This window comes from Ruditapes philippinarum, unplaced genomic scaffold, assembly GCF_026571515.1.
Source record: "Ruditapes philippinarum isolate M1 unplaced genomic scaffold, ASM2657151v2 ctg18677_1_1_1_1, whole genome shotgun sequence".
Lineage (NCBI taxonomy): Eukaryota > Metazoa > Mollusca > Bivalvia > Venerida > Veneridae > Ruditapes > Ruditapes philippinarum.
Window position 1 is genome coordinate 1 of NW_026859503.1, and position 14,797 is coordinate 14,797.

General features: G+C 35.7%; 1 protein-coding gene across 1 annotated transcript; it reads right to left on the minus strand.

The window, feature by feature from the left end:
• Nucleotides 1-608: 608 nt before the first annotated feature.
• LOC132756729 (filamin-B-like) lies at nt 609-14,588 on the minus strand (the record flags this gene model as incomplete). Its single annotated transcript, XM_060747862.1, is given in 5 exon segments — nt 609-822; nt 1,353-1,418; nt 2,068-2,263; nt 5,243-5,357; nt 13,855-14,588. Coding segments are annotated over 5 exon segments (765 nt in total), but the record flags the coding sequence as incomplete, so codon positions are not given.
• Between the last annotated feature and the right edge of the window lie 209 nt (nt 14,589-14,797).

Consider the following 14,797-nt stretch of genomic DNA (forward strand, 5'->3'; position numbering starts at 1 on the left):
AAAAAGAATTATAGAAAAAACAAAAAATGAAAGAAAAAAAGTAAAAAAGTTGTAATAAACGACATTTAAAACACATGGTTTTGTATCAGAATACCTATAGACAAATGAATTGTTACAAGTTTGTGGAATGAAAAATTATGCAAAGTTAACGAGATTTGAATTTAATCATCTTCTCACAATGGCTTTCCAATCACTTACCTACGCAACATTGTCAACATGTAGTAGGACGCATTATGCAAAAACTTGTAATGTTGTTTCAATGAAATATCATATTTATATTATAATAATTATTTTATATCATACCCCACCCAGTCACATAATAGTGACGCAGACGACAAGTTCTCGCAGACGACAAGTTCAAGAACATCCCTTTAGTGCTAAGCAACATCGACCAAAAGAAGCCACTTGTTACATAATTGCCTTTGGTCAATCTGATTAAAATCAGCTCTAAATAACGCTCCAGTAAGAAATAAGTAGATCTGAACTTTAGTCAGATTGGTCTTTGGTATGTTCAGTATGGTCGAACCTGAGACCTAAATCGTTACTGCAGGACCACACCCACTATCATGTTATAATAGTATAACTTAATAACATATTTTATTTCTTACCGATAGATTAGTTATATTTGTGGTCCTCAACTGTTTGCATGCCCAGTTTAGGGTGTGATAGTAGCCCGGGGACTCGTGCTTTACAAAATATGATAAGTAAGTCATACTGGACAATTCATCGAGAGATGGATTTGCAAAATCTTCAGGACTAATAACACGTGGCACGTTCAGTTGTTCTTTCGCTATCACCATTGCTCGTCGGCAATTTTCAATCCTGAAGTACAAGACAGTATACAATTCATCCGATCAAACTTGATATTATCTTTTTTTTGCAGAGACATAACACCTGTGGTTTGGATGACAAAAATATGTTAATAATGACAAGGTTTGGTATTTTCCTTCTTTTTTCCGTCTTAGTTTTCAAATGATCTATGTACTTTTACTAATTATATAAAGAAGTTTAACCTGTCTGACATCCGGGTATTATTTTCAGATAGTTTATTTAATACTATAAACTATTACATGAACCATGTGGACAATTGCGACACATTTTTTACCTTAATTGGCTACTATTTATTTCCCGCCAAATCTCACATTGAGAATACAAAATACTGAAGGCTGGTTCACTGATTGCTTAACCATTGGATGTTGTGGCAATGACATCGCCTCTTCAATTTGTATCCTGAAATCTTTTAACCTTACAATGGAAACTTTCATATTTGACCATAACACAAAGTTGCAGTATTTTTACAATGTATAAAAATATTATCTCGATTTAAATAAATACTTTAAGCACAAACTGACCTGTTATTTCGACTGAGTTTTCTCCAGTCCGGGGACGCTCCTGGTTTAAGATGGTCTATCAATGCACTGAAATGTATACAAATTACAAACTATTTACCGGGGCTGAAATCTTACAAGACGGATATTAAACGATTCGGATGATATAATTTCAGCGAGAGAACGCTATAATCTTGGATTATATCAAAGTTTTCTTTTCCATATAAACAAAATCAATATGACAAAATTTGATCAGAATTATTTACATCATAGAAGAACTTTCAGGTAGTTGAGTAATTAATTAGGTAGTTGACTGGTTCGAGATGCAAATCTTCGAGAATGTGACTATAATTAAGCTTATGGCGTCATCAAATTTATGACCGTTTCGTAACCTCGTCGGAGGTACGACCAAATTCATGAACGAATTGCATCGTTTGCATGCTCGGTAAATTGACGTCTGCTAAAAATGTCGTCTGCTTTATGTATAAGTATAATAATGAAAACTGGAAATAAAGTCTGCATAACAAAGAGCTGAAATTTGACCAAACGGCAAGTACTGAACTTCTCGTCTGGTACCAGCAAGCCATCTGCCAATGATTTCATTATAATGCTCAGTAAGTATATTAATAAATATAGTATAAATTAAAAACTTACTGTAACGCTACACCGTAAGGATTTCATTATAATGCTCTGACAATAGGATTACGGCTAATGAATATAGAAGAGAGCAAGAACTTACTGTAACGCTACGCCGTCGTTCCAGTCTGTTGTAAAATTTGTGACATCTAATTCCGGAAGTAATGATCGGAACCAAATTGTCATTAATTTCTTAGGTGGCGCTTTTGATTTCTTACCGGAAATCTGGTACCTTTGTACCAAACTCCAGATAAGTCCATAAATGATTTTAATGTTTCCATTGACAATATCGTCCCCGCCTGAAAAAAGTATATATAAATATTTAAAGCGTAATCAAACATGCAAATCAATGAGTGTTAAACCTGTGAAATTGCGTAATGAATTATCAAAATTAAAAAAAGAGAGTTTCAAACAACGGTATAGAGCGTGGTCAGATTGCAAGGAAGTGCAACCTGGCCTAGCTCTTTACTGATGGCAGAGGCCAATCACGTTTGGTTCCTGCAAGTTAAGGCTTTAAGCCTTAAATCAAAACAAGGGAACGTATCACGCCTTCTTTACACCTTGTTTTCAATATGGTCTGACAAGATTAATGACTATAAAATATAGTGCAAATGTTTGCTAATTATGTTAATATTCATCATGTTTCATGTCTACTGGTCAGGGGCGTCCGTGGCCGAGTGGTTAAGGTCGTTGACTTCAAACCACTTGCCCCTCACCGCTGTGGGTTCGAATCCCGACAGGGACTTTGGATTCTTTCATGTGAGGAAGCTATCCAGCTAGCTTACGGAACGTCGGTGGTTCTACTCAGGTGCCCGTTCGTGCCTGAAATAATGCACGGACGGGCACCTGAGGTCTTCCTCCACCAGTAAAGCTGGAACGTCGCGATATGACCTATAATGTGTCGATGTGACGTAAAACCCAAAACAAACAATGTCTACTGGTAATCAAGTATGTTCTAAATTGTTACGGACCCTAGTGAGGATGTACGCGAGTCACCATATTGTTATCTCCTCAAAAATGGCGTGACGGTAAGAAACACCGTGTCACATGACAAAAAATGTACCACGATAGGATTTACGAAAACTGTCGGAAGAAGGCGGAAGCCCTTTCGGGTTTGTTTACAACTACACAAAAACAGTCAATATTTACTGCTTCATTAGAGTTTGTAATCCTAAAATTTTGTCTAAATTCCTGACGGATGTTGTAATTTTGTCTAAATTCCTGACGGATGTAGTAATTTTGTCTAAATTCCTGACGGATGTTGTAATTTTGTCTAAATTCCTGACGGATTTTGTTAACTACGTGTAAAACCCAACTAGATATAAATACATGTAAAAGAACATAGAGTGGCATATTTTCAACTATTTTGTTTCGGACTATCAAGTAGCCTGGACACATATTTAAGGCATTGACATGATTGCTATGAATTTTAAGCCAAATGTTCTATGGCGACCTAGCTTACTGGTTAAGGGCCTTTCGTGAATTATTTCAGGCACAGACGGACAACTGAGTAGAACCACACACGCCTCGACAGCTAGCTGGATAGCTTCCTCACATGGAAGAATCAAAAGCCCCTCGCGGTACTCGAACCTTCAGCGCTGAGGGGCAATCTGGAGCCAAATACTTTAACCACTCGGCAATTGATTACTATGATAAATACTCCACCCCTTATTCCCCCATTAGAGAATGTTTCCCGATTTAGAAACAAAACAACTTCTAATTGTCGCGAAAAATCACCAGAAGGTGTCCTTCAGAAGCGTATTTTTGCTATGTAAATCACTTAAAAAGATAAAATAGCGATAACAACAACTAAGTACTCAAACATGACTTCCAACTATTGACTACAATAAAAACATAAATTCAATAACCTGATTTAAGCAAATCACACAAAGTTAGACGTGTTATCAGTGGGACTACGAATGTAAAGAGTGCTTGAAATTTTTCAGTATTTAAGTATCTCATATATAGTAAGAAAACAGGGCGATATTTGGATGATAAAAACGTATAATCGCTAGTATAGGAAGATCACCGCCTTCAAGGTAAACGTACCAACTACTGTGCGGATATGAGGTTATCGAATAGAGTGAATAGAATGAGATAACTTTAAAAGGTTACGATAATATTTGTTATTTATTTCCTTTTACACAAGGTGAACATTAAGATTTTTTTTTCAATTTGTTTTGGTAAGTAAAAAGCCAGTTTTCCTGAATTGACCGGTTTTGTAAAACAAATTATGCCATCATGCATACAAACAGTGATAAAAAAAGTTACGTGGTGCTTACAGTTATTGTAATACGATCTGACGCGGTGCTTACAGACAGTGGCCGGTTATGGTAATACGATCTAACGCGGTGCTTACGAACAATGGCCGGTTATTGTTATACGAACTAACGCAGTGCTTACGAACAATGGTCGGTTATTGTAATACAATCTCAAAGTGGTGCTTACGAACAAAGACCGGTAATTGTAATACGATCTAACGCGGTGCTTACAAACATTGACCAGCAACTTTAATACGATCTAACGCGGTGCTTATAAACATTGACCAGCAACTTTAATACGATCTAACGCGGTGCTTACAGACATTGGCCGGTTATTGTAATACGATCTAACGCGGTGCTTACAGACATTGGCCGGTTATTGTATTACGATCTGACGCGGTGCTTACAGACATTGGTCGGTTATTGTATTACGATCTGACGCGGTGCTTACAGACATTGGTCGGTTATTGTAATACGATCTAACGCGGTGCTTACGAACAAAGACCGGTATTTGTAATACGATCTAACGCTGTTCTTACAGACATTGGCCGGTTATTGTAATACAATATGACGCGGTGCTTACAGACATTGGCCGGCTATTGTAATACGATCTGACGCGGTACTTACAGACATTGGCCGGTTATTGTAATACGATCTGACGCGGTACTTACAGACATTGGCCGGTTATTGCAATTCGATCTGACGTGGTGCTTATAGCCATTGGCCGGTTATTGTAATACGATCTGACCCGGTGCTTACAGACATTGGCCGGTTATTGTAATACGATTTAGCGCGGTGTTTACAGAAATTGACCGGTAATTGCAATACGATGTAAAAGTGGTGCTTACGAACAATAACCAGTAATTGTTAAACGATCTTACGTGATGCTTTGTTACAATGGTCGGATATTGTAATACAATCCGACGTGGGGCCTACTTTGTCCAGTTTTTCGGAATACGATCTGACGAGGTGCTTACAAACACAGACCAGTTTTCGTAGATATGTATTTTGACTTACCAACATTGACGAGTTTCACGTTATCGTCTGTGATAGCTTTTAAAGCAAGTGAGACGTTTTGTAGTTTTTGTATCTTTGAGGTAGGCTTTGTGTATACTCTTCCAATCTTTCGAAACTGAAATAGAGAATCAAAAGTTTAGTAAGCTTGAACATTGTTGTCAATGAAGATATTTCTATACACTGGTTCCCTGCGCACTTCTAAAAAGTATTACGGGGAGCCATCTAGGATGGGAACCATAATAGGTCAGGGAACCAAATTGATTATTTGTTTGTTTGTTTGTTTGTTTCATTTTACGCCTTTTCCCAACAGTATTTCAGTCATATAGGTGGGTTGTTTCCTAACCATCGTTCCTGGAGAGTTACAACAGTACTAGACTACCTTCCTTCGCGCTAATTTACCAAAGCATCTCCCGGGGATCGAACCCACGCCAGAGAGGTAACTGGATTAGAAGTCATCCACTCTAACCCGTCGACCACGGAGGCGGTAATTGATTATTTAAATTTATTAGTTAGGAACATGTTAGATACATATCACACGGAGAAAGCAACATTGAATGTAAAAAAAAAAAATATCGTAAAAATAGCAAAATGTAAACAAATATGTATTTTGTCTTCCATACAGAATACTAAATCGCTAAAACTGTACTAACTGCCTAAAAGCAACAGAAACAAATGATGGTTTAGATAAATGGCCAATGAATAAACTAGAAATTGCATCAGGACACCAAAAATATATTTTTTAAATTTTGAGAAATAAAAATAAAAGCATTTAAGATGATTAATGGGTCTTTAAACGAAGTATAGTGTGCAGTCAAGTGAAAATTTCAAACCTCGCACACTGATGTTACTATACCGACTAAATTAGAATTCCTGTATACAGAATCACTGAGCTGTAAATTAAAATAAAAATAGATGAAACTTTAACTGTGTAAATCTATTTACATACCAACCACCTACGTAAATTTGCACTTTACATATAACTTTGTATTTACTTGTACTTTTTTATTACTTGATACTCAAAGCATTAGATTTTAATACATACATCTCAAAGTAAACAGTGATTTTGGATCAACGGATCGAGTACCAAATTAACAAAATTGTAAAACAAAATCCACGAAATTGTAAATATAATTTTATTGGCATATATGGTGGCTGATTTCTGCCATATCGTTACTTCGTTCTGTCGCAGTTGAATGGGGTGACAACACGAAAGTACGACAAAACGATAAAAACAGTGCGACAAAACGATAATTTAAATTTTTGTCGTCATTTCGTTAATTCGTGTTGTCGCCCCTTCAACCGCGACAGAACGAAGTAACGGCATGGCAGAAATCAGCCACCATACTTATAAAATGTGTTAGGAATGATAGCTTAATTAACTTTGGGTTTTGGGGCTTTGGTCGGTTTGTTATTGAGTCATGACACTGAGCTGTACTGGGCACGATTATTTATTTAGGGTATGGGGTTTGTCCGGGTGCCATGGGACTTGCTCCCTTTGCTCATGACAGCGGACTGATTTTTGAAAATTTCATTTTGGGGCTTTCGAGAAATTTTTGTCGGGTGCCTTTGGGTTTAGCTTATACCAGCTAAAACTGAGTCCCATAATTTATTTTCGGGAAAGTCGGGATTTTTGTTGGTTTCCCCGGGTTTTCATTTCATCTAATTTCATAAATTTCTCGTTTGATTAAAAAAGGGGTATGGGGGCTATTTGGGGTTTTTCATTAAAGCCTCAAAGGGGTATCTTTTTGATAGCTTCTGTTTTTCATTTTCGGCAGTAAGATTATTAAGTTTTTCTTTATAAACTGGGACCCCAATAAGTTTGAGAATACATTAATGTAAATATACATTTTTAAAATTGGTATAAAATACCTTACAAGAAAAGAAAAAGAACACTGAGTAAACAAATCAAGCTGCACAGAACGTGTTCTTGCATACAATAACCATCAGCCATGCGTCTGATCGATCGTGCCTAACTAATCAAATATGCATGTACTGTGTATGGAACGCCTGGACTGTCTTATGTGTAGAATGACTGATATACATGGTTAAATGTCATTCTGTTGAGTCCGAGATACAATATGCTGGGTCAAAATCCCAAAATACTGGGTGGAAATCCAAATGCGCTCAGTTATTGAAGTGTAATGTTGTGTGCTGATTACATTTTATTCCGTCAAGTCAATGTATTGTCGGGTGGCATTAGTCGTTTCTGTTCAGTTCTTAAAACAAAACAGGCATGTGGTAACACAATTATTTGTTGAGTTAAAAAGATATGTTGTAGGGTGTGACAGTTGTTATGTATCGGTTTAAAATAGCTCTTTCTCATCATGTTAAACCATGAAAATCAACAGCATGAGTCATTATAGACCTTACTATCATTTCGTTTGGCTGAGGCAGTGTATTATTGCTTTGATACTTTTTATTATTTTCAGTTGCAATGACATGCTGTTGGGTGCTTTAGTTCAAGACTGTTCAGTCGTGAAATAGTAAACTGTTGAATAGTACTATCATTATGTTCAGTTTCAGATGATATTACTGTTCGGTGCAGAGGTCATTATGTTCAGTAAGTGAACACAAACTGTTGTATGATACCGTCATAATGTTCAGTTCAGATGATATATTGTTCGGTGCAGAGGTCACTATGTTCAGTAGTGAACACAAAATGTTGTGTGAATACCTGTTATAATGTTCAGTTCAGATGATATACTGTTCGGTGCAGAGTCATTATGTTCAGTTCAGACGATGTACTGTTCGGTGCAGAGGTAATTATGTTCAGTAGTGAACACAAACTGTTGTGTGATACCGTCATTATGTTCAATTCAGATGATATATTGTTCGTGCAGAAGTCATTATGTTCAGTAGTAAACACAAAACTGTTGTGTGATACCCGTCATATAGTTCAGTTCAGATGATATCCTGTTTGGTGCAGAGGTCATTATGTTCAGTAGTGAACACAAACTGTTGTATGATACCGTCAATTATGTTCAGTACAGATGATATACTGTTCGGTGCAGAAGTCATTATATTTCAGTAGTGAACACAAACTGTTGTGTGATACTATCATTATGTTCAGTTCAGATGATATCCTGTTTGGTGCAGAGGTCATTATGTTCAGTAGTGAAGACAAAAACTGTTGTGTGATAACGTCATTATGTTCAGTTCAGATGTATACTGTTTGGTGCAGAGGTCATTATGTTCAGTAGTGAAGACAAACTGTTGTGTGATACCGTCATTATGTTTCAGTAAACAGATGATATACTGCTCGGTGCACAAGTCATTGACAATGCGCCGAGTGGTCATACAATTATGTTGGGTTCTTCGGAATATCTTCGCGTCAAACAAGATGGCGGGCAGGGAGCAATTAATTTCCATAGAGTCACGTCGAGGCTAATGACCACAAAAATTACCAAAACAGTTTTCTTCCCCGTAAATACCATCGGAAGCTTTTAAAAACGTTATTTCCATAAATTGGACAGATTTCGTATGGCATATTTAATACCCAATGGGTATTTTATCAAAGTTAATATATGACTATACTATACTGTTACAGTCATAATGGGCACAGTATATAAAACTTAAAATATGGGTAAGGGTAGCGTATTCAAGTCACACATGACCACCGTAAATAAAACTTAAAAATATATGTGTTGGTAATTTTTAGACTCACAAGTGGACACATAAAACGAAAATTTAAAATATTGCAACATAATAATACAAGTAAGGCAAAACCTATTTGAGTCACACATGGCCACATTATATGGAACGTTAAATATAAGTATGGAAAAACCCCCATTTGAGACACATATGACCACAGTAAATGGAACATTATATATAAGTAAAGGTAGCCTAATAAAGTCAAACATGGCCAAAGTATAAAGAAAATTCATATAAGTAAGTGAAACCTAATTGAGTCACACATGGCCACAATATATTAGACATAATGTTTAAGTCAGGGAAATGTACTTGAGTCTTAATTTTTTAGGCTACCCTTATTTATATTATAATGTTCCCCATATACTTTAGTCATGTGTGACTCAAATAGATTTCCCTTACTTAAACATAATGTTCCATATATTTTGGCCTAGTGTGACTCAATTAGGTTACCCTTACTTATATAGAATGTTCTTCATAATGTGGGTATATGTGACTTTAATAGGCTACCCTTACTTATATTTAATGTTCCATATACTGTGGCCATGTGTGACTCAAATAGGTTTCCCTTACTTAAATATTATGTTTCATTTATTGTGGTTATGTGTGACTCAAATGGTTTACCAACACATATATTTTAAGTTGCATATGATGTGGCCATATGTGACTTTAATAGGCTACCCTTACTTATATGCTCCATATACTGTGGCCATGTGTGACTCAAATATGGTTCCCTTACTTGTATAATTATGATGTTTTATATTTTAAATTTCGATTGCTGTGTCCATTTGTGACTCTTATAGGTTACCAAACAGATCAATTTTAAGCTTTATTTACGGTGGTCATGTGTGACTTTAACAGGCTACCCTTACCCATGTTTTAAGTTTTATATACTGTACCCATTATGACTGTAACAGTATAGTATAGTCATGAATTAACTAAATAAAAAACCCATTGGGTATTTTAAAGTCCAATTTATGAAAATAACGTTCGTAAGCCCCCGATGATATTTACGGGGAAGAAAATTGTTTTGGCAATTTAGTGGTCATTAGCCTCGACGTGACCTATGGAAATTAGTCGCTCCCATCTTGTTGCCCGAAAATATTCGAATGAACCCAACATAATTGTGGTATCACACAACAGTTTGTGTTCACTATTGAACATAATGACCTCAGCACCGAACAGTATATCATCCGAACTGAACATAATGATAGTACCAAAAAACCACTGAACATAACGACCTTTGCACCGAACAACACATTGACTTGACTGGAGAAGATATAATTCAGCACACCAAGATAATGATAGTACCATTTAAGATAATTGATTGTACCATTTAACAGTTCTATTTCACGACTGAACAGAAAGGAATAAAGCACCCAACAGCATATCATTGCCACTGAAAATAATAAAAGTATCACCTAATAATACACTGCCTCAGCCAAACAAAATGATAGTACCACTCAACTGTTTATTTTCATGGTTGAACATGATGAGAAGAGCACCAAACAGCATATTATTATAACCGAACATAACATTCATTCTTAACATAAGACAGTCCAGGCGTTCCATAACTGTGCTGTATAAAAATAATGATCAAGATATGGTAGGGCTATAAATAACTCGAGTAGTAAAGTATGCAGCTTTAAAGTAAACTTAATTTTTGCCTAATCACGAGAACAATTTCCAAGAAGACAGGAAAACTAGGTCGACACTGGGCCTTTAAAGTGTTTGATGAAAAAATAAGCCCTACAAATTGATAGTCAAACTTTCACGGGGGAGGAAGTGTTACACGAAGGATGGAGTTCTTATGATAACTTGTTTGGAGTTCTTATGATAACTGTCACGGAGTTCCAGGAAAACGTTACGGATTTCTGTGGAAAACTTTTCTATATACTTGAAGAACTCGCGTAAATAATGGTTATTTTTAACTTTAAATGGGGAGTTTGAGGTGCTAAATTTAACTTTTGATAATTAAACTTGCCCTACATATTGTATTTTGTTTCAGAAAAAATATTTTAGTCCATATTTCGTCGCCTTTTTTAAAAAAATCTGGTAGTTTTGAGAAAAATTACCAAATTACTTGCTAATTCGTACATATTGACCTTTTCATTTGTGATCTTCACCGTTGCTATACATAATCACCTAATTATTATGGAGAGTTGCAAACATAAAGCCAAGGCTAATAAAAATTTATACCCGATTTTTCAAATGTTACGGAGTTCTTGCGATAACTCAAAATATGTCCTGGAGTTCTTATGATAACTTTTGTTACTGCCAGTAATGTTTTTGTGCTTAATCACGGCACGTTTAAGCGTATTTGATTAGTCAATAAGTGTGTAAAATCATTATGAAGCATAGTACGCTTATCATTTGCACAAAAATTTTGGTTATATAACGTTGGTTTTGATCGTGTTTTTCAGTTCAATAGATATTTTTCTTACCTCCGTTTCTTGTGTTTTTTTGTGTTTGTTTTGGTCTTTGTATGTGTGTGTGTGTGTGTGTGTGTGTGTGTGTGTTTTTTATTTTATTGGAATGACTGTAAACATACTTGATGTAGAGCATTTACTTACAGGATAAAAAGACGCTTTGAATTTAATACTCAAGCATGATTTCGTCATATACTAGTATACATTATTCCTGGCAGTTTTAGAGAACATTTAGAACAATTTCTAAAAGGTATCAGTTTTTTGTCATAGAAACGTATAAAGTTCTATGACAATGATATGACGATAGAAAGTAAGTCTTCAATAAGATATGTGAGTCACCGTAAGGTTCATGCCGTTTATCGACCCTGTTCCTTTCTCTATTAAATCCAATGTAGCATCACGTGACGTACAGCAATCTCCATATTTCGGAAAATTACTGCATACATTTTTCTTATCAAAGTTGGAGTCCTAGTTGTTGGAAATTTTGCAACAACTTTTGCTGTAACTGATTTACAAAAATATATTGTCGAACTTCTTTCGCTCGAACCCGTAGGGCACGTGCAAATCTGTCGAAGAGATCGGTAGTAATCGGTTGATTTTTTTTATGCATAAAAAGATCATACATTTCGGGTGCATGGGTGTGAAGGGTATCCCGGTTACATACGATACATTGTATATTATGATACAATTTACTTAGCCGCTTTTGAGCCCAACTACTTATTGTCTGCTTTAGAAAGGCGGTTGCTTAAAACATGTAACTGAGAAAAATGGTAAGTTTTTAAAACAATTTTTTCCTTGGCGGTTTAAGCCATGTTACTGCTGAATACAGGTGACCGCTGATTCAGGTTTTCCTGAAGATTTTTGTTTGTTTGTTTCATTTTACGCCTTTTCCCAACAGTATTTCAGTCATATGGGCGGGTAGTTTCCTAACCATCGTTCCTGGAGAGTTACACCAGTACTAGACTACCTTCCTCCGTGCTAAACTACCAAAGCATTTCCCGGGAATCGAACCCACGTCGAGAGGTAACTGGATTAGAAGTAATCGATTCAAACCCCTCGACCACGGAGGCGGTCGTTCCTGAAGATAGCTTAGCACCTGTGTATCCTATATAGACTGTACACCAAAGCAGTTTCATGTCTTCTCCAGATATATTGAATGATCGTGTTTTTAATTTTGCCCACATGGCCTCAATGTTGCATTTGCAGAAACTTATGACATAAAACTTTTGTTGACGAACAGTATACACAGAAACATTTAGGCATTCGTTGGGTTTTATAATGTCAATATGATTTCGCACAAATTTAATTAGGAACTAAAAACACGATCAAAACCAACGTTATATAACCAAATTTTGTGCCAATGATAAGCGTACTATGCTTCATAATGATTTATACACTTATTGACTAATAAAATACGCTTAAATGTGCCGTAATTAAGCACAAGAAAACACACTGGCAGTAACAAAAGTTATCATAAGAACTCCAGGACATATTTTGAGTTATCACAAGAACTCCGTAACATTAGAAAAATCGGGTATACATTTATTAGCCCGGGCTTTATGTTTGCAACTCTCCACTATAATTAGGTGATTATGTATAGCAACGAAGAAGGTCACAAATGAAAAGGTCAATATGTACGAATTAGCAAATAATTTGGAAATTTTTTCTCAAAACTACCAGATTTTTTTTTTTAAACGGCGACGAAATATGGACTAAAAGATTTTTTCTGAAACATAAATTCAATATGTAGGGCAAGCTTAATTATCAAAGTTTAATTTAGCACCTCAAAACTCCCCATTTAAAGTTAAAAATAACCATTATTTACGCGAGTTCTCCAAGTATATAGAAAAGTTTTCCACATAAATCCGTAACGTTTTCCAGGAACTCCGTGACAGTTATCATAAGAACTCCAAACAAGTTATCATAAGAACTCCATCCTTCGTGTAACACTTCCTCCCCCGTGACTTTGAGCTTATCATTTTTGGCATGTATAGTCGTGTTAGTCTAGTTTATACTAATTTATTTTAGTTCGATTGTGTTGGAAGCTATATATGCTTAATGAAACACTCTCTAATCAGTTAAACTACAAGTTACAACCTAGAAGTTTAACATTAAAATCTAGATATTTCAATGGTATCCTGGAGGTGTTTAAACTTAGATGTTACAATAACTTCCAATACGGTTTAAGCTGAGATGCATTGAACGGTGGTGGTTTATACCTAAATGTTTGAATATGTAATTGGTTAAGGTGTCTACCTCTCAACCCAGGGATCATGGGTTCGAACCATAATCGGGTGACGACCATGTTTCTTCATATGACATCAATACTGGTTGGTTCCAGGAAGCGGACTCGAAAGTGATTGATATAAGTTGCAAGAACTTGTTAGCAATCGAGCTTTAACACTGTTTAATAAATATGTTTAAACCAATTGTTTTGAGGAGTTGAAACATATATATAGTATTATAACCGTTAAAAATTTAACGTTTAATGACGGCAAATGCATAGATGTCACGATTCAATGATCTGATGATTACCTGTAATGATTCCACGAGCGCTGCCAGGCACACACCGTCACACAAATCTGTGGCGAGGTTCTCAATAGATCGACCACTGACCTTTAACTGTTCATTGCACCAATTTCGGAACGTTGTTTCCTGGATTCGAACCCACTGTTCGTCCTTGTTGGGCTGGCCACCACTTTCGCCCATGATTAAACCAATTTATTCCGCTCCGTGAATAAAAAACCCTAGCTGACTTACGTTACGAGGCATCTTTAGTCAAAATTAACATATCCGAAAACTGATTAGTTTCACTATTTTCAAAAAACTTGTCATGTGTGTTCAGATTTGAGTTTACAATCTTGAATTTCAAGTTTAAAAGCTTATCCACATGAAAAATGAAGAAAAATCACACGAACTTTTACTTAAATGTGTTTAACGTGCTCCTGTGCCCTACACTGATATTGTTTTATCCTAATATAATCTCTAATTGTGAAAGACACACCTACCGATAACAGATCACACAAATAGTTCAGATAAATCATACATTTCGTTTACTAAAACCTTAAACTTTTAAAAGAATCGTTCAATTTAGCATTCCGAAAAGACCGATGCATATTTTGTACACAAACCAAGATATTTATGAATACACAATTCAACCGTTAAATGAAGAAAGTTATCGTCAAATGTATTAGACCTGGGTCAAAAGTCTGTCGTATTTAAATAGAATATTTTATACCTGAATGAACGGTTTAACAATACAAAACTTTTTATCGATAATACTGCTACTTATGCAAATATAAACAGATAAGACTGCATCGTCTGTCGATACATAACAAGTAGCTTCGGGACATTAGCCGCACTATTTCGACTTTTTCCGTCAAACATCGGAAAATAGTTAGGTAATCGATTTATCCGATCGGATTTAGAAATATATATATTCATTTTAAAAATAAACAAAGTGTGATTATCGAGGAAA